At 41.2% G+C, this 20950-nt stretch overlaps 1 protein-coding gene and 1 long non-coding RNA gene across 7 annotated transcripts in view; one reads left to right on the forward strand and one right to left on the reverse strand.

The window, feature by feature from the left end:
* HERC3 (HECT and RLD domain containing E3 ubiquitin protein ligase 3) overlaps positions 1–20950 on the forward strand; it is a 117675-nt gene continuing 96725 nt past the window's right edge. For 4 of the 6 annotated variants that reach the window (XM_036262428.1, XM_036262417.1, XM_036262437.1 and 1 more), the window contains exons 1-3: positions 1–123; positions 2863–2924; positions 8986–9240. In XM_036262428.1, coding sequence (XP_036118321.1) covers positions 9015–9240 — 226 coding nt within the window. In that variant the 5' untranslated portion in view covers positions 1–123; positions 2863–2924; positions 8986–9014. The remainder of the gene's footprint in view (positions 124–2862; positions 2925–8985; positions 9241–20950) is intronic. The other 2 variants (XM_036262457.1, XM_036262423.1) reach the window with 2 other exon arrangements.
* The window catches only part of LOC118630631, a 33654-nt gene continuing 23084 nt past the window's right edge, over positions 10381–20950 (reverse strand). Inside the window, exons 3-4 of the long non-coding RNA XR_004959666.1 lie at positions 14657–14816; positions 10381–12085 (exon numbers count right to left, since the gene is read on the reverse strand). This is a non-coding gene — a long non-coding RNA (uncharacterized LOC118630631). The remainder of the gene's footprint in view (positions 12086–14656; positions 14817–20950) is intronic.

Genomic DNA, 20950 nt, shown 5'->3' on the forward strand with positions numbered 1-20950 from the left:
GCCACCCGCAGGCTTGCGGGGAAACTTCCTTATTATTGTGACGCCGAAAACGGAGAAACCCAGAGTCCGGCCAGAGGGGCTGTTACAGTCGGAATCCCGAGGGGCAGTTCGGCGCCCAGCAAGGTGCGTGGGGCAGGAGTCGGGGTTCCAGGGAGGAGGGCGCCGTGGAGCCGCAGCCGTGCGGCCGCCGCGTTCCACAGGGCACAGCTGTCAGAGCGCGGCTCCTGGAGGGGCAGCTACTGCTGCAGGGTGCGAGCCGCAACGACTCGGAGCTGGGAGCGCGGGGAGGTCGGGCAGGGAGTCTGCAGTGCCTGCGGGGCGCCTCTGGGCCTCCTGTGCACCTCCCTGGCATTCTCGGGGCTCACCCTCTGATCAAAAGAGCCCCCGCGCCCTGAAAGGCCAGGAGCAGCTTTAAAACTCGGAGCGCCCCCAACCCTGACTCGGTTATTCGCAGTCCTGAAGGAATTGCGACGCGGAAAGTAAAAAAGAGGATCCTCCTCTTCCTCCTCTCCTGTCCTTATTTAAATTCTGGGGCTCCCGAGACACCTTGGCGGTGAGGGGCGCGGACGCTTCCCGGCGAAATGGGAGCCGGCGAGGCCCCGTGTTTGAAGGAACCCCAGCGGCAGCGAGGAGTTTGCGCTGAGGACGTGGGGCTCAGCGTCCGCGGTGACAGCACCGGTGGGGCCAGCGCCCGTGGGGCTGTGGCGCCCGGCACCACCCACCTCGCGGAGGCCGTGTCAGGCTCCTCTGGCCCAAGTTCTCCTCCTGGGCGGAGCCGGGCGAGGGGGGTGGGGTGTGTGTGTGGACACGTGCGCGCGGGAGAGTGTGTGCGTGTCCGCGCGCGCGCCTGTGCGCACGTTAAGTATGCGGACTGACGCGGGGGTGTCAGGAGCTGGGAGGTTGGGGGCAGATGGCACTTTGAGTCATTTGTAAAGGTATGGAGTGAGGAAACCAGGACAACTCCCAGAGAAGAGCGTGTGTCACCCTGAAACAGAGGAGCCGGGGAGTGCGGTAGAGACAGCACCTAAAGCAGTTGTGCATTGATTTGGGGAATATGCACAGTGGGCCCTGAGGAATATGTATTTGAACTTTGCTCTTAATAGCTCCTGTTTCTAGCTGTTTTCTGATTACATGTTACTTTAGTTTTAAATCAGCCACGTTAGGAAGTACCTTAAATGCAGAGCGAAGCCTTCCAGGATTTTTTTTTTGCATTCGTTACACACGGAATACTTTAGGAAAGAAGATTCAGTAGCTCTTCCAGCTTTATGTGTTTTCGGCTCTTTCCACAAATAGAAAGCTATTTCTAGAACCTTTCGTTTGATAATCTGATAAAGTCTAGTGAGCTGATTTTTAACTCCACACTGAGGAGAAGAAAAGTGAAATAAAACGAGGACTAATATCCTTTTTAATTTATTTTTTGGTACGTGCCCCTTGCGGGAACCAAACCCGGGACTCCGTGGTCCATGGTCTGACGCACCAACCGCTGAGCCACACCAGCCAGGGTGGGTTAATGGCCTTTTTAAATGAAGTGACCAGATAGAGAGGGATCTTGTTTTAGTAGGCAGATCACTGTGCCACTCTCTTTTTGTACTTTCCTTTACCCTGGGGGAAGGGGAATGACATAAATAAGAAAAAGGGAGTAATATATTTAACCCTCCTTTAAAGCAAAATAGATTAATTACACATCATTGACCACACTGAGTTAGGAACCTTCTGGAGAAAGTGTTCAGAAATCAAGGAGGAAGGTTTGAAACCTCTTTGGAAAAACAATTTTGGCATGAAAAAAAAAAAAAAATTGATTAACATGCAGTTTTTTACTTGTCCAGTACACAGTTAGGTTTTTATTTTTTTTAAAAACAAACAATCTAAAATGTTCCAAATGGTGTGGTAGGAACTATTGGTTATGGCATTTCATTCTGAGTAACAGATTTGAATTTCTTAAGATTTGCATAATAATTTAAAAAAGTTAATACATAGAGTTGCACCCCTACTAGAGATACAAGATAGTTTTGAGTCAGTTTAAGAAATAAAAGTAATACTCTCCAAAGTGAATGGGATTTTCTACATAAGATAGAAATAAAGTTATGATAATATCTTAAAAATCATTTAGGGCCTTTTCTTTCTTTCTTTTTTTTTTTTATCCTCACCCTGGGCCTTTTTTGCATTTATCTTCAGATGGGGGGAGGGGAGGAGAGAGAAAGAAACATAGATGTGAGGGAAACACACAGAGTGGTTGCCACCCACATGACCCAACCAGGGCCGGGGAACAAACTGCAACCAAAGTACATGCCCTTAGCGGGAACTGAACCCAGTACTCTCCAGTCCACAGGCTGATGCTCTAACTGCTGAGCCAAACTGGCCAGGGCTAGGGCCTTTCCTTTTGAGAGGCTGAAGGTCTCAGTCTCATCTTGTTTTGTATGAAAGAGGATGTGGTGTCGGAAGGAAAGGAAAATACCAGAAAGTCTTCAAAACCAGTGGTGGCAAAATAAGCTATAATATTTGTGGTACATGGAGGAAAACAGACAAAATTAAATTATATTTTCAAAAATTTATCTTTTTAACCTAAATGGGGGATTTACAAATAATTTCATTTTTACTTTAGTATCTGCTACAAATGCCTGGACTTTTTAAAAGTGCTATCAGTATCACTAGTTCAGTTTTAGAGTTGATTTCTTAGTTGATTAGAGGTTCTCCTTGGTATTTAACCAAACTCCAGTCTTGAGATACAATGTTTGGGGCATATTCAAGCTTGCATAGTTTAAAGATATTCTTATTTTCAGAAGTTGACTTCTTTTGTTTTCAGTAACATGAAGGTACTTTATAAAGTTATGTACTAATTTTTTTTATTTCTTTAACTTGCAGATCTGTAGGGTGAGGGGTAACCATTCTGGCTCCTAGTCCAAATGCCAAGTGTATGATCTGTGGTGAGTTACTTAATTTTTCTGAACCTCAGTTTCCTCATTTTGTACATGAAGATAATGTCTAACTTACAGAATTGATAAGAGGATTCAACAAGATAATCTATAGAAAGAACTCAGGTTAGTAAAGCTGCCTAGGGAGGGACCTTAACAAATCCTTAATGACTTTCTTTTGCTGCGATGTAGTGAAGAGAACCAGGTAAGCCCAGGAGGTAGAAGACCTAGTTTTCAGTCTCTTCTTTAACCACTTACTTCTCAGAGGACCAAGATTGCTTGGCCCGGGAAGGCCTCAGCTGCCATTAAAATGAGGTTAGGAATGTAAATCTCTTGCCTAGAGGTTAGATTAAATGGACTTTTAAGGTCTCCTTAATAGGTGATCTCTACCTCTTTTAGACATTTTCTGCATTTAGAAATGGAACTTGCTGGTGTCAGGGACATGTGTTTTTATGTGTGAACCAGTAAGTGAACTAGTTTTATTGTAAGTCAGGGTGGACATGGAGGGAAGACTGGCTAACTCTGTTGCGATTGCTTCACTCACCCTTCCCGTCTCTGGCTAACATAGGTTCTGGTTACCTAAAAGTTAGAATCCTGCCTTTGCCACTTAGTTTTTATTTTAGCTACTTATTTACATGTTCCTGGGCAAGTGACCTAACCTTGCTAAGTCTTGAGGTTACTGTTAAGGGCACATTAAATAATCTGTGTAAAGTTTTTAGCACAGACTCAGATGTATAGCAGGCTTACAGTAATAGCAGTTATTACTTTTTCTATATTCAGCAACTATTTATTGAGCCCTTACTATGTGCCAGACACTATTCTAGTCTCTAGGGATAGGGACATGAACAGAGGAGGCTCAGTCCTTCCTTCATGGAGCTTATATTCCTCAGTTTTAGCCTTGAGAAACACCACTTTTTAATGACAGCTTGGACTGTTAAAGGCATTCTACTTTAAGATCTGCTAAAATGTGGTGAGGGGAGAGTGCATTTTAGAATAAAGGAAATTATTATTATTTTGTTAATCCTCCCTTGAGGATATTTTTCCATTGATTTTTTTTAGATAGAGTGGAAGGAAGGGGGTGGGGGAGAGAGAGAGAAAGAGAGAAACATCAATGTGAGACAGACATATTGATTGGTTGCCTCCCTCACAACCCCGACTTGGGCCAGAGATCAAACCTGCAACCCAGGTATGTGCCCTTGACCAGAAATCGAACCCAAGACTGTTTGGTCCTGGGGCTGACACTTTAATTACTGAGCAAAACCTTCCAGGGCTGGAGGAAATTATTTTTTGTCACTGCATAGGGAATGTTTATATTTAACATTACCTGGAAAACAAAACTTAAAAATTTAGATTGTGGGAGTTATGATTTTCTCAGATATGAGTTCAGTTCATTAGGCACTTAATAAGCATCTACTGTGCTAATGTACTATGCTGAAAACTAGAAATACAAAGATAAGTAAAACCTGGTCCCCTCCACGGAGAAGGTCGCAGTTTGAGCATGAACAGGGAAGTGGTGGATGAGATGAAAGAAGCAGTGATCCTGTACTTTTTCTTTTCTTTCATTGTGAAGTATTTGTAAGCATAATGTAATATATATGCTAAGAAAGAACAATGTAAGGCAGAACATCAGCTATACTATCGAAGCTTTCCTTGTGCTCCTTCCAGACTGTACCCCTCCATCTCTACTGCCCCCAAAGTTATTACCTTCTATCTTGTCCCAAAGTGGTCAATGCCAATTTATACTCTGACCAGCTGTGTGGAAGAGTCCTGGTTGCTCTATATCCTTGACTTGGCCACTGTCAGTCTTTTCAGTTCTTGCCATTCTGAGCAAGTGTCTTTTGAAGACACACTACAGCTGATGCAGACAGAGGAGAGATCATTCTTCTAGTTTAACGAAGCCCAGCACCAAGTAGGGAAGAAGGTGCTACCTGTGCTGGGATCAGCAGAGGAAGGGTTGGATTGTTTCTTGGGTTGGCGCAAGGGTCAGAGGACCAAAGTCCAGATGAAGTAAAAGAGAGAGAGAAGACAGTGAGCAGTAGGTTCCCATTGTTTAAAACCCATTTTCCCAATTGTGCCATTTCTGCCTATGGTAGTAAAATTTTGGACAATAAAGCATGTCATTAGAATGAATCTTCTTTGTCACTGGAATTAATTCCGCATTGAGTTTTGGCACCAAATGCATTTAAAGCTTGGATTTGGGGCTTGCCTGCAGAGCACTGAAACCTTGGACATTGTCTTTTCCTGCTATTGAAAAAGATCCTCCTTTTCCCATACACCATTCAGGTAATGGCTTCAAAGCATATTTAAAAGGAAGCATGTCCTTGTTATAAGTAACATTAGAAGAACTATCTGAGTGTTATATAGGTTTCAATAACTTTCAACCAAAGGAATAAGAATCGGTTGTTAGGCTGCTGTGTGCATAGTCTGATTCCTAAGACAAAGTTTAGGAACTGCAGTTTGTCTTTTGCACTCATCTTACTAGGACTGATAAAAAGACATTTATCTACCCTCTTGCCCTCCCCAGAATTTAAAAGAAAATACATGCAAAAACTTTTCTTCTAGCAACTTCAAATCCCCTTCATGAACGTGATGGCAGATGGTGGTAGTGCTGGTTTGCTGTAATGCAGGTTTGACAGAACATAGCTAATACTAACCACAAAAGAAAGGAGTCACACCCAACCTCCACCCCCCAGCCTCTTCTGAGAACTATCCTGTTTGCTGAGGTCTCAGAGCAGAGCACTGGAAATAGGAGTAACAGTGACTGCAGGAGCTGACATTTATTGGTAACTTACACTGTATGCCAGGTACCATGTTTAGCTCTCTTTACATGCATTGTGTCATTATTCCTCACAACCCTGTCACTTTTTTCCCCACTTTAGAGACAGGAAGCAGATTTAGAGAGGCTAAATATTTTCCCCAGGGTTTCACAGCTAACATGTGGTTAATTCAGGGCTTGAAATTTAGTCCTTTTGATCCTTATGCCATGCTAACAGTCTCCTGAATCTTTTACCAAAAATAGATGAGAAGGACTAGGAAAAGTACAGGTGTGACCCTGAGGGAACTAACATTGGTCTTTCTTTCTCTTGTTTTGTGATGGGGAAATAAGAGGCAGGAAATGGAAGGGCTGGGACTGAATTGGCCTGGGACAGCCAAGGTGGCTGGTATAAGTTCTGAGCCAGACTGGAGTCTTCTATTCTCTAGCACCTTTCATGATAAAAGATTCTACTTCTCTAGAAGCAACTTCGAGACAGTGCATGAGAAAAAGTGGGTAGGAGAACCCACCATAGCAAATGCCAAGTGATAAAGAACACTGCTGAAACTGGATCTTTAAATTCATGGACACCATTAGTTACTAGATATGGGGGTTCCACCAGAGTATACTTATAGGTGAAAGCTGTATTAATGGCTGGTTTCTCTTCAATGCACTAAACTTCTTCCCTGCAAATGAGATGATTTTTGTGCCTCCTGTTGTAGTTTTGGCCAAGCATCATGATGACCTAGACTAGATTTCCTATTAGGGTTAATAATCAATTCATAGGCATACAGCTTATTTGTGGTTGCCATTTAGTTGCTTCTCTTAGTAAGTACTTTTTATTTGACTGTTTGAAGATTTCATTATTATAACTCAGGTGGGAAGGATTTTAAAGAATAATTGTATTTGCGTTTTCATAAATGGTTTCTATTGGTCAATTAAAGATGAGGCCATACTTCAGGCTGCTTACTCAGGCTTGCAGTTGTTCAAAGCACTCAGAATGTAGCTGATCCTCAAGGACTGACTCATGCTAAACAAACTTATAAGAAGCTGATAGATCCAGGATGCTGAATTAAAAATGAGAAGTAGAAATGCCAAGAAGCTTGGGATGCTTTGGCCAGCTGGTCATAGTGTTCTTTCTGCATAGTAGGATCTGCTTTGGAAAACAAGTTATTTAAGATTGCTTAATTAATCATGGAATCTAAGCAAGGCAAGTGGCTAGGTGAATTTAATGGCTAATTGTAGTACTTTAGCTCTATGCTTAGGGGGCCATTTTAAACATCAAAATTACCAAAAAATATATAAAAATGTGAAAAACATGGCACTAAACAGACTGTGAAAAGACCACTTTTGAGAGTTGAAACAAGAAGGCAGAGCATCATCTTCTTTGACTTTAGCTGGGAACATGTGCATAGGGTGATTCAAATTTTTCACCTCTTTGCATATGTCTGGGAATGATTGCAAAAATTCTCTGAGCGTTGATGTTGGGGCTACAAATAAATTTTAGTGAGTAGGCAAATTCAGAAGTATGGAATTGCAAATAACGAAGAACAACTGTAAATTGAACCTGAGAGTGAAGGTGATGGTGTTGGCACCAGGCAAGAGGGGATCCAAGGCTCAATTAATATCACTGGGACTTTTTCTGTCTCTTATCTCTGAACTTCTGTGGCTGGTTGCTTTGTAATGTCTTACAGGTATCCTCCATGTGACAGGGAAGGTAGCTTCCAGTAGTCTCAGTTATACTTCAGAAGCATTCTTTCATCAGAACTTCATGGAACTTAATGGTTCTGGGCGTTGTCTCAGCTAGAAGTATAAACCTATTCCCACACCAATCACAATAGCTTAGGGTTGGTGTTCTCTGGTTTGTCCAGGTTCATGCTCACCCTTGTGCAAGAAGGGGTGGAGTTTGTTACAGGACAACAAGGGAGAGATATTAGACAGATAAAAAACAATCAATAACACCCTTGAGTAACTTTGTATTTATTTTTAATTAAATTTATTGGAGTAACATTGGTTAATAAAATTATATAGGTTTCAGGTGTACAAGTCTATAATACATCATCTGTATATTGTACTGTGTGTTCACCACCCCAAGTCAAGTCTCCTATTTTTAAAAACTAATCTTCATTCTTCAGAAAGGTTGCTACCACATTGAGTTCCAATTTTCTATTACATTAAGTACATTTCAGTCATGGTCTCTCCCCTCCCCCTTTTCCTTTTTATTGATGAGTAGTATTCCATTATATAAATATACTGCAGTCTGTGTATCCATGTCTGAGGACATTTTTTAGTATGAATAAAGTTGCTGTGAGCATTGTTTATAGGTTTTTGTGTCAATGTACCATCGTAGCTCCCCCTCCTGTTCTCCCTTTTTGTTAATTCTTACCTGAGGACATTTTTCTATTGATTTTTAGATAGAGTGGAAGGGAGAGAAGGGGGGAGAGAGAGAGAGACATATTTATTGGTTGCCTCCCAAATGATCCCAACCACAGCCAGGGAAACCTGAAACCCAGGTATGTGCCCTTGACCAGGAATCGAACCCGAGACACTTTGGTCCTCTGGCCGCCACTGTAACTGCTGAGTCAAACCGGCCAGGGCTCCATTTCTCATTTTCATTTGAGTGGTGAGTTACTATCCAAGCTAACAGTAGGCTACCTAAAAATTTTTAAAATTAAGTAAGTAGAAAACTCACAGGAAAAGTGCAATGATAAAGGACAAGGTAAAGTCATGAGGGTAATTTCAAAAGTCTTCTTACCATGTGATTTGCAAAGATTGTTTTAGAAAGGCTCTTGTACTCAGTTCCTCATCAGTGACCTGAAAACCATATTCTATCTGTGTTCACAGTCCATTTACACAAACAAAATTTGTTTAGAAATGTTTTTTAAACTCTTAACTAAAACACAAAAAATAGCATTATTATTATAACATGACTACTTTCAACAATATTAATATGTATTTTTTTGAGCCTGGCTGATGTGGCTCAGTGGTTGAGCATCGACCCATGCACCAAGAGTTCGCCAGTTTGATTCCCTGTCAGGGTACATGCCCAGGTTGTGGCCTGATCCCCAGTGGGGGGCATGCAGGAGGCGGCCAATCATTGTTCTCTCTCATGGATGTTTCTATCTCTCTCTCCCTCTCCCTTCCTTTCTCTCTAAAATCAATAAAGGAAAAAAAATTTAATATGTATTTTTTTGAGATGCAAGGTATCTGAAGAATATTAGAGGTTTGTTTTTTTTTTTTTAATTGATTACATTTATTGCTCAATGTGATTTCCTCTGACCAATTTTTTAAAACTTTTTTTTTTATAAAACTCTTTTCCAGGCTACATGACTCCCTGAAGAATAAGAACAATGTTATGTTGGGGATATTGGTCTCTGGGCCAGCCTGGAATCAGCACTAACCTACAAGGGATTGTGGCTGAGCCACAGGTGTATGGATTTATATCAGACAGAAGTGTCAAGGAAGTCGCCTGTGGAGGAAACCACTCAGTGTTCCTGCTGGAGGATGGGGAGGTTTACACCTGTGGATTGAATACCAAGGGGCAGCTGGGCCACGAGAGGGAAGGAAACAAGCCAGGTGAGTGCCCCTTGTCTGCTTTGGTGCCTGGTGAGAAAGGCTGGGGAGCTGGGAGAGCTGGTGGAAGGAGGTTCCTCAGCGAGTGTTTGTCTTTCAGGGGGGCTCCTTGAATGGTGTAAGATCCCCTTCTATGTGGAACTTTTGTGTCTAATTCAAGCCTTTTGATTGAAAACCAGACTTTTCCTTCTCATTTTATTAGACAACATATGTTGTATTAGTTATCAGGGGAGGGAAGCTGACTAGTTAGAGTTAGAGAAACAGAGTTTTCTCCCATAATTAAATACTAATTGTGATTGTTTTGTGAATAGGTCATCCTTATAGAATCAATATCAGAAGCATTTCCCCCTAATTTTTCCTCCTAAATGGCTATTCATTCGTTTATTTCTGCAACATGTTTTTGTTAAGCAGTTTGGGCTAAGCACTGTACTTGATGTTGTGAGTGCAAACTGAATGAGATAGTGGTGACTTACCTCCAGGGAGCTCATGTGGTGAGGTAAGTTGAAGAACATGCTGTGATAAAAGATGGGTATGATGGTGCAGTCCCCAGTGATAACAGATGAGTATGATGGTGCAGTCCTTGTTGAGGGAATGTTGACTACTGTGGTGTGACTGTTAATGGAGGGTAAGTGAGGAAGGAGAAGCTGGAAAGGTAGAGGACTAATTAGACTCCTTAAGTTTTAGGATCTTTCATTTATTGATAACAAGTGCTGGTATATTTAAAGTCCATTAGTTTAAGTTCTTTTTCCTTTTACTTTTTCTGTCTAAAGGATCTAAGGTTGACCTTCAGTATGTGTATATATAGTGTAGAACTATCTGTGAGGTACTTCCTTAGTCTTGAATTTCAACTACATTTGGAGTAGTGGTGATGATGTTTAAATGAGTCTCCTTTTGGTGAGAAATGATAAGGTAGGGTCTTAAACTGTGACCATGCTGTATCTGTCATACTAGCATGGCATGTGCCATTTTCTTTGTTACTTGCTGACTTTTTTTTTTTTTCTTTATTGATTTTAGAGAGAGAGGAAGGGAGAGGGAGAGAGAGAGAGAAACATTCAGTGAGAGGGGACATCGATTGGCTGCCTCCTGCATGACCCCCACTGGAGATTGGGCCCACAACCTGGGCATGTGCCTTGACTAGGGATCAAACTGGCGACCTCTTGGTGCATGGGTCGATGCTCAACCACTGAACCACACCAGCTGGGCACTTGTTGACTTTTTTATTTAATCCAAATCAAATCAAGATACCAAAGCTTTATTATAGGACGGTCTTACTGTTTTTTCTAGATGATTTTACTCTTTTGTGTTTATTTAGGCAAATCATTTTGGTGTCAGGATGAGCTAATTTTTTCTGTGACACACTCTCTCTCTTTTCTCATGTTCCCTCCCATAGCAAGTGGCTGCATCTCATAGTTCCCCTGCCGAAATGTCAGTATTAACTTACCATTAATTTTTATGTTGACCACAGGATAAAGGGCTGCAGGGCTGGTCTTAAGTAGAATTATGAAGTATGTGAAACATGATTTATGGGCTTTCCCCCATTCTTTGCTTTCGGGTTCCCTCATGGGAACCCTCCCTGCCACATCCCACCAGGCCTGCTCATCTGCAGCAGTACCCAGTGTTCTAATCAGGGGTTTCTGGACCTGTGGCCTTGGACTCTTGGGATTTCAAGGCAGTGGTTTGTAGCATGGTTCATATGTACAATGCACCTGATTTGATACAGGTTTTCAAATGTGAGAAGGTCATGTTTTTCACTAAAATAAAATTTTAGTTAACAGTGTCACCAATTCATAAATTGAGTTAAATCCTATTCGTTATGTTTTATCAATTAATATATTACAAAGGTATAATATAGAACTATTATGGAGGAAGCGGAAAAGTTTTTACTTTAAAAATTGTTTTTCATATTAGAAGAGATTAAAAACCAAGGTCTTCTTCCCTCTCCTCTTTTAAAACTCACTTGTGTCTTACATGAAGCTCCTCCTCTTGCTCTGTTTGCCAAGGTGAGAGCCAGTGTCTAACAACCAGTGTTACAGAGGTGTCAGTGGCAGGTCACAGCCCAATGTCATGCTCCTTCTTTTGAGAATATCTACATTCCATCAGGATTTAGGGACCCTTTAGGCCCACTTCACACCAATTATCTTGGAAGGACTTGCGTATACCCTGGCCAGCCTTTGAAGGGAGTGTTTTGGGGACCAGGAGGAGATCTTTCCATTACTCCTGCAGAGACAACATGGTTAGGGTGAACTCAAGTCAGACAAACTTAGTGGAGGCATTACGTCTCTCTGATTTTATATTTCAGAGCCTCAATTCTCTTTCCTGCAAAAGGAGAAGACTTCTTGTTCTAGTGTAGCTCTTGAAGTAGCTTCAAATGATAAAGAAGACTCCACAAAGCTAAATGAAGCCTGTGCAGTTTGCCCTCCTGTTTTCTCTGTGACTCTGCCTTCTGTCAGATAGTGTCCCAGCAGAGCTGGTCACTCAGGATGCCACATTGCATACTCTTGTCTTAGAATCCGGGGTGATAAAATTCAACTTGGGGTGGCAGGTGAGAAAGGAAACAAAATCCCTGTAGTCCCACAATGACAGAGGTCTGTGGAAGGAACTGTGGTGAACACATCTGAGTCCAATCTGATGTTCTGCCAGTGGAGCCTTCTGACACAGCTCCATGGAGCTAGTGGTGGGTGGTTCGTGGGCCTCTGGGAATGAGGAGCAGCCGTTCTGCTTTTGCTTGTATGTTGGGTCAGGTCAGTGCTCTCTAAAGGCAAGGCTGAGTGATTGCAAGAGACTTGAGCTAGAGGTGTGCCAAGAAGGCTTTTGGCTTCAACCGTGGAATCCAACCGATGTTTATCATCTAAATTTGGAATAAATAAGGTTCTAGTGTAAATTACAATAGATTGCAGGAATTTCTGTTGTTGGTTAAGCTTGTTTGTTAATTATAAACTCCATAGCAGCTACAGAATAGTTCCTCTTTGAATGGAAAGATTATGTGGGTGGACACCTCTCTCTCCTCTTTTACTTTTTCATGGGTGTATTCTAAATCTGGGTGCCATTTGGGTTTATTTTTAATGAGTGGGAAAAGAGAATGAGCTTGATTTCTATATGTGTCTATGAGAACTGTGAGCTGGAGAGCTGCTAGGCACAGAGGGAAAGAGTGTGACAGACAGACCTTGTTCAATTAGCCTGTGCTGGCCCCAGTCCACAGGAATGCTGACCCCAGGTAACCGCTGTGGTATTTGGGGAGGGAGCTTGGTAGAAGGCCACCTCCCCAGAGGACATGTTTTTAGGGATAGTGGGCAAGTCTGAGATTTCAAGTTGACATCACTGTGCAGACCAAAGGACTATGTAGTATGAAGGATTAAAAACAGTGAGGAGAAGGAGAGGTGGAAGGTGGTGGTATAGGTAATGTATCAGGATGAAATTCTTCTATTTGAACATATGTCTTGAGTCTGTCATGCCAACCATCACTTATCAGTTTATAATGGTATTTTATACTTTTTCTCTGAGTGGCACACTTGCAAGGAACATGAATGCATTTTTTTTTTTTTTTGGAGGCATCCTGTACCTGTGACAGAGCAGTGATACAAAGCACTCCACAGTGCTTGTACCAGTTTCTTCTTTTTTTCTCCCTTGAGATCATCTCATAGTTTCCAATTGCTTTTATTGCTCCTGAGGCTACTGTGCTTTCCTTGTACTCTCATTTCTCTCCTTAGTACTGCCCTGTGTGACCAACTTCCCTGTGTGGAGGGGAGAGGGTGTTTCAAGGACATACCCAGGACTGAATCTCCTAGTTATGCAGGCACATATATTTTCCAGTGTGTCAGGCAGCTTAGGGTCTAGCTTAAGTGTGTCCATGGCTCATTTATTTGTGCTTTGGCCAAGGGCAAAGACGCCTGTGATTCCCAGAAACATTTTTCATGGCAGAATGCCAAACTCCATCTACACTCAATGTCCAGCTTAAAAAAAAAAAGTGTTGGATTATAGCTGTTTTGTGTATTCTTCTCCCACATGACTTTTTCCTTCTTCATGCTCTCTCTTACATTGTGATATCAACCTTATCCCCCTCCCCCTGAAATCAGGGATAGTTTCAGTGATTGGGACATTGTATGATTATTCCTAATTTCTTCATTAATTCACCTCATAATTTCCTAAGATATACGTTACAGAACTGTGTTATAGGAAGACTTGTGTGCCTCCCCCCTTTTCTTTTGTTAATACTCACCCGAGGATATTTTTCCGTTAATTTTTAGATAGAGTGGAAGGGAAGAAAGGTGGGAGGGGAGGGAGAGAGAGAGAGAAACCTCAATGTGAGAGAGAAGAGACACATTGATTGGTTGCCTCTTCCACAACCCGTTCCGGGGCCTGGATTGAACGTGCAACCCAGGTACATGACCTTGACCGAGGATCAAACCTGCAACCCTTGGTCTGAGGGCTGACACTCTAACTGCTGAGCCAGCCACGCCAGAGCAGCCTTTTTGAATAAAGCAAGCAAACAAAACATGAGTTTCTTCTAAATGATGACTTTTTATAAGTAAAGTGATTAATCTGTAACTTAACATTTCAGCAAATCTTGAATTATTTTATTAAGCTAAAATAGGAACTAGTTGCCTATAGAGAAAATTGAAAAATTTTACCTTAGTTTACCATACTTCTCTTATTCCCACCCAGCCACATTGTAAATACTACTCTTCAGTTAAGTGGACAGTTTTCCTTTCCCAATATTTACCCTGATTTCCCATATTGGTATTAGCATAAACTAATCCTAATGTTATTAGGGGTGTCTGAATTACTGTAAACCTTTAACCTTTCTTCCTATCACGAGTAGACAAGAACTGTGTTGGGTGCATTTAGTTTAATCTAATTTGACTATGTTAAAATTTTAAAATTCTGCACGATATCCCAGGAAGCCTTTTCATAGCAAACCCCAAGGATAACAATTTATGAGCAGACTCTCACATTTTTGTGCAACCCTGTGGGGTTCATATCTGTGACTGGTTGCTTTTACTTTCTCCTGGGTTAGTTTCTCTCTTTCTTGAAGGTAATTTAATCCAATTCACATTCACATTTTGTATTCAGTCTAAGCATTTCCATAATGCCAATCACCATATGTAATAGCTCTGCAGTGTTTGATAGATGAGATTTATAAAGCAGAACATCTCAAAAGCCTCAATTCCCAGAGTAGTGGTTGCTACTAATCCTGGTAGAAGTAACACGTTGAACTAGCTTATCAATTTGCTTTCTGGCATCTGAAGGACTTAATAACTCTATTACGTCAATCAGCTTTTGCTAAAAGCAAACTAGCTGAGCTGAAAGGAAATAGAAGAAATCCTACAATGACTTCCTGTTATTGAAGTGCTTGTTTAAACAACCATGGGCGTAACTCTGTGAAAGACAGAAGGTGTCATAGGAAGTGTTCAGATCTTACCTCTATACTTGTTAGGGGCTCTGTACCTTCCTCATTAGGAGTGGCAGTTGGTCTGGGAGGCTGTACACCCTTTCTTATGATGATGATAATGGTATCAATCAAACTTGGTGAGATGTGTTGACTTTTGTGATAGCTGAGTAGACAGCTCTGGTCCAGAAGCCTAGGGATCGGAAGCAAATGTCATTTAATAGTGTTATTTTCTGGTGTGCTTAATCAAAGTTGTAAGTAATTCTTTCTATGGTACTCAGCCTATTTCTTTAAAGATATTTGAATGTTTTAGAAAATATGTATTTATTAATGAGCATCTTTAATGTGAGGTGTTATTTGTGACTTAAAACATTTGCAGTATTTAGAGCACAGTGGCTTGTATCATGGCACATTTGTTAATTGTAAATGTGGTTAACTATATCTACATATTATAAGCTTTATTTATCTTGATGTACTTAGCTTTTTTTTTTATTGTTGACACTATTACAAATGTACTTAGCATTTTTTTTTTATCCTCACCCGAGGACATTTTTTTGCATTTATCTTCAAATAGAGCGGGAGGGAGAGATGGGGGAAGAGAGACAGAGAAACATTGATGTGAGAGAGATACTTGCTACCCACACAACCTCAACTGGGGCCGGGGACAAACTGCAACCAAGGTACATGCCCTTAGTGGGAACCGAACTCAGGACTCTGTGGTCTGCGGGCTGACGCTCTAACCGCTGAGTCAAACCGGCCAGGGCTGTACTTAGCATTTTTAAGCTGATTAATCCTCATGATAGTCCTCTAAAGTAGGTCAGTATTATTATAGGTATATGTAAAGAGACAAGGAAAGGGAGTTTAGTTTGAGTCTTGCTTGGATACTGACAGACAGTTTGGTTTTAATAATCCTACAGACATATTTTTAACCTCAGGTTGATCAGAAGACTCAATAGAATAATATTCTCAAACTGTTGTACTTGTTTAACACCCAGTCCTTACAAAAGAAACAAAAAAGAAGATTTTATTCTTTAATTTACTGGTTAAATACCAAATATGATCAAGGTGCTTTTGATTAAAGGTACAGAGACACAATTCGCTTTTCATCTTTAAAATCATTAGATGAGGTGTAGGTAAATGTGGTACTCCCATCCTCCCACAACCACCTTAAAATTACAACTAAACTATAGAACAACCATTATTGAGAACTGTCTGAAATATAGCTGAATGGAAGTTCTACAACTAAGGATTTAAAGATGACTTTAAATCCTACATGGAGACGGATAGGAGGGGTGGAGACACGGAATGGGCTGGTTTCACACCCACCTGTGGCTGATAAAATTTGGGAGGGATATCTTGGCTGTGGTGGTCCCCCTTGAGGAGCAAGGGGTCCCAGCCCCACAGTAGGCCCTTAAGCCTCAGGGTTCCAGTGCCAGGAAGAAAAGTCCTTATACCGTCTGGCTGTAAAAACCAGCGGGGATTGAGGCTGAGGGAGAGGAGGGCTGTTGGAGTCTCAGACAGTTCCTCTTAAAGGGCTGGCATGTGGACTTACCCAGACCCACTCCCTTTGAACTCCAGCACTGGAGCAGCAGCTTGAAGGGCCCCAGGAACATAATGGGAGGAACTGAATTACTGGGCATCAGGGCAGAGATGGAGGGACAGCTTTCTCCCAGACAGAAGTGCTGGCAGAGGCCTTTGTTCCTTTGCTGAGCCCTTCCCCAATAGAGCTGGCAGGTGGATGTCACATTTCAGTCTCCATCAGCCTACCTATCACTGTTCGCCCCATTCTGGTGATTCTCTGAGACCCCGCCCTAACCAACTTTCAGGCCCACCCAAGCTGTTTCCAGTGGCTTTTCCACACGAATGGCCTGTTATGGCTCATGCTTCAGACTTTCCTAAAATCTCTCAAACAAGCAGCAACTGGCCTCGGCATGTCCCATACCTTTCACTAAGTGCCCCTAAGCCCAGCCTTAGCGGTAGCTGGTCTTGGTTCACTGCTTGGTCTTACTTGGGCACTTCTAAACCTAGCACAAGTAGCGGCCATCTGCAGATCGCTTTGTAGCTCTTGTTGGGAGGCCCCAGGCAGAACTAAAGCAGTGGTTGACCTTGGCCTGCATCTCTCTAAGGCAGCAGTTGATTTTGTCCTGCACTCCCTGGGTGTCCCCAGAGCCAGCATACCTCGTAGACAGCTTTAGACTGCTTCGAAGCACCACCCAACCACCTCTACAAGTGACACACTCAAGGGGCAGACTCAGTGGACACAAGAGCCCCACTGAATTAAGTCCTGATCTGGGGGGTGGGGGCTGCACAGCTGATTCTCCATGGTGTTTGCAGCCAGTCTTCAAAGCCAGTCAGCCTGGGGGTAAATCTGAGGTACCAACAACAATAAAGGCTCATATATAACAGAAGGGTGTATACAGCCCACAGGGTGGGGTGGAGTGCCCTGCTCAGGTGAACAGGTAGGCTGTGCTATTAGACCCTATAGGAAGGACACCTACTACATTAGGTCACTCTGCCAAGCCTGGAGACATAACAGCTCTACCTAATATAGTACATAGAAACAAACAAGGAGTCTGCCACATGAGAAAAAGAAACATATCTTAAATGAAAGAACAGAACAAAACTCCAGAAAAACAACTAAACAAAATGGAGACAAGCAATTTACTAGATGCAGAGTTCAAAACACTGGTTATAAAGTGCACTTAAGGGAAGAGTAGATGAACTTAGTGAGAACTTCAACAAAGAGAAAGGAAACATAAAAACAGAACTATAAAACATAAAAAGAACCTGTCAGAAAAGAAGAATACATGAACTGAAATGAAGAATACATTACAGGGAATCAACAGTGGAGTAGATGAAACAGATGGTCAAATCAGTGATTTGGAAGATAAGGAAGTAGAAAACACCCAATCAGAACAGCAAAAAAAAAAAAGAATACAAAAAACCGAGGATAGTATAAGGAGCCTCGGGGATAACTTCAAGCATACTAACGATTGCATCATGGGGTTGCCAGAAGGAGAAGAGAGAGAGCTAGAAATTGAAAACCTATGTGAAAAAATAATCATGGGCCCTGGCAGTGTAGCTCAGTTGATTAGAGTGTCATCCTGATATGCGAAGGTTGCAGGTTAGATCTCTGGTAAGGGTACATACAAGAAGCAACCAATGAATGTGTGAATAGGTGAAACAACAAATTGATGTCTGTATGTCTGTCTCTCTCAAACCAATAAATAAAAAATTTTAGAAGATGATGGAAAAGTTTCCTAACCTGGTGAGGGAAATAGACATGCAAGTCCAAGAAGCACAGAGAGTTCCCAACAAGATGAACCCAAGGAGGCCTACACCAAGACACAATTAAAATGCAAAAGGTTAAAGACAGAATTTTTTTTTTATCCTCACCCGAGGACATTTTTCCATTTTTTTTGTTCAGATAGAGTGGGGGGGGGGGGTAGAGAGAGAGAAACATCGACCTGAAAGGAACACATCGAGTGGTTGCCACCTGCATGACCAAACCAGGGCCGGGGACAAACTGCAACTGAGGTACATGCCTTTAGCGGGAACTGAACCCAAAGACAGAATTTTAAAAGCACCAAGAGACAAGTAGTTAGTTACCTAGGAGGGAGCTCCCATAAAACTGTCAGTTGGTTTCTCAAAAGAAACTTTGCAGGACAGAAGGGATTGACAAAAAATATTAAAGTGAGGAAAAGCAAATCATCACCAACTCAATACTATATGAAATGTTAAAGGGTCTTCTTTAAGAAGAAGAAGGAAAAAAAGATAAAAATATGAACAATAAAATGGCAATAAATACATATCTATCAACAATTTACTCAAAAAAACAAAATAAGCGAACAAATAGAACAGAAACAGACACATAGAGAACATTTTGATGGTTTCCAGATGGGAGGGAGATTGAGGGGATGGGGAAAAAGGTGAAGGGATTATTAAGTACAAATTGGTAATTACAAAATAATCATGGGGATGCAAAGTACAGCATAGGAAATATAGTCAATAATATTCTAATAACCATGTATGGTGTCAGGTGGGTACTAGATTTCTTGGGATTATCACTTAGTAAGTTATATAATGTCTAATCACTGGGTGTACACCTGAAACAAATATACTGTATGTCAACTGTAACTGAAAAATAAAAAATGATTTAAAATAATTAGATGACTGCTTGTCAGTCTGTTATTTTATACTCTTTTGAGACTCAGATAATCTGGGGAAGAAGAACACATGATAATTTATGTCTTAGGCTGATACATTTTGCCTTGCAATTTGTCTGTTATTCCTTGTTCCTTTTTCCTTGCATTCTTCTTATCACTCAGTCGTTGATTCAGCCGATATTTACTGAGACTAATAGGCTCCTCATTTTTGTTCTAGATATTGTCAGAACACAACATGTTTTTGTGCAAAGCTTACCCTGTGGCAGTTTAGAGCCTAGGTGGGAATATAAGAAATGTTCCTGTGAAGGTTACAGAGTGCAGGTTACCAGGTGCCTGGCAAGTGATGAAGGTCCTAAGTGTGTCAAAGTAAGAGTCGTAGTGAAGTTAGGTCTAAGTCAGATCACCAACAACGCTGAATTCTGATTTCTAACAAATCTCATCTTTTATACCCAGTTCAAGTTTATCTTTGTTTTGTGAGCTTGGGAGGGGACTGAGCTCTAGCAGTTCAGAGAAGGGCCAGCTTTGGTGATTGTGTCAATGCTCCAGGGGTGTTCCATGATTTCAGTAATTCTACCCTTTAATTCTGAATTTTTGTGTTGCTATAACAATTTCGTAATTTGGCGATTTTGATGATCTCTTGTCTAGCTTGGTGATCTGTGATCTTGATAGATCTAGAATAGGTGAAATGTTTCTAAGTTATCAGTCTGGATGGGGTATGTCTAGTCAGCTGATATTTTACAGTTCAAGAGCCACTGGAGTCTTTATCTTCCTGATAGAATGAAATGTTGACATCTTTGGTAACTCTTCAACAGATATGCTGTCCATATCCTTGCAGACTTTGAATAATTTTTATTCACTCATTATTAAGACATGTATTGCAATTTCTGTTATGATTATTAAATGACTCATAGCAGATGAAAAACTTACTGTGAATGATAATAATTTAGAGTGTAAGCTCATCATGGAGGCAGTATAATGAATAAGAGCATGGACTCCGGAGCCAGATTTTCTGGATTGGAACCCTGGTTCTGCCACTCACTGGCTGTGTGACTCTGGGAAAGTTGCTTAGCCTCTCTGTGTCTCAGTTTTCTTAGTTGTAAAACATGGGTAATAATATTATCTACCAGTTTTAGGGTTATTGTGAGAATTTAATAAAAGTTGTTTGTCAAGTGTTTGGAATGATGCCTGGCATAGAGTAAGCACTCAGTGCCAGCTATTATTATTATTAGTAGTAGTAGTAATTTGTATTAATTTTCATTATGATTTTTTTGTTCCTACTATTCCAGCATATTAACAAATTAATTCATTACAAATATATATTATATAATTTTGTTGATCATTTTTGTAGGTTCTTATAACACTGTAGGATCTGGTTAATGGTATATACATTCAGTGAAATGAAGTAAGCTAGGGTCGTTAAGAGAGAGTGCACATATTATGCTCATTTTTGTATTTTGAGTTTTAAAGGACATTGTTTTATTTTAAAAAAATTTTTTTGTCCTTTACTTTATTGGTCCCAAGAAAATAACTTGCATATATTGGGCACTGGAAAAACTGATTATCCATATATGGATATGCATACATATATCTTATTTCTACGTCATGGTTAACATTGCCTCCAGCATTCTGGTCCAAAATTGCAAAGATAGAGAAGCAAATTAGGCCATTATGGACCACATAGTACACCAAAGGCTACTTTGTGATGCTCCTGGAGGACTTGAAGTGGTTTGGCAACTATTAGTCAGGTGATTTGATGTTGCCACGGGTTCAGAAAATAGAGTGCAATCTGAATTCTGTGGGCAGTTATTTTAGGCTTCCAGTTAGCTCTGATGGGGTGAATCTTTGGACGGAGATGTAAATGACCTGAAAGAAGGTTTTTCTTTCTGCATTCTGCAGTTGCCTGAGAAGAGATCACTCTGAAGTCTGAACCCATTTGATCCCTGCATTTTTTTTAATGGGCCTGTATCGAGTAGGAGGCTTTCCGAAGCAAGTAACAGAATACAGTATTAAAACTAAATATGGCATGAACAATGAGTAAAATTTATGATCTCACATAGGCAGTCTAGAGAGAATTTCTAGGATTGGTTAAATCAGGGGCACATCAAGCACCCAGGTGCTTCCTGTCTTTCTGTTCGGCCATCTTCATTTGCTGACTTTCCTC

The sequence above is a fragment of the Molossus molossus genome, unplaced genomic scaffold, assembly GCF_014108415.1.
Source record: "Molossus molossus isolate mMolMol1 unplaced genomic scaffold, mMolMol1.p scaffold_m16_p_1, whole genome shotgun sequence".
NCBI lineage: Eukaryota > Metazoa > Chordata > Mammalia > Chiroptera > Molossidae > Molossus > Molossus molossus.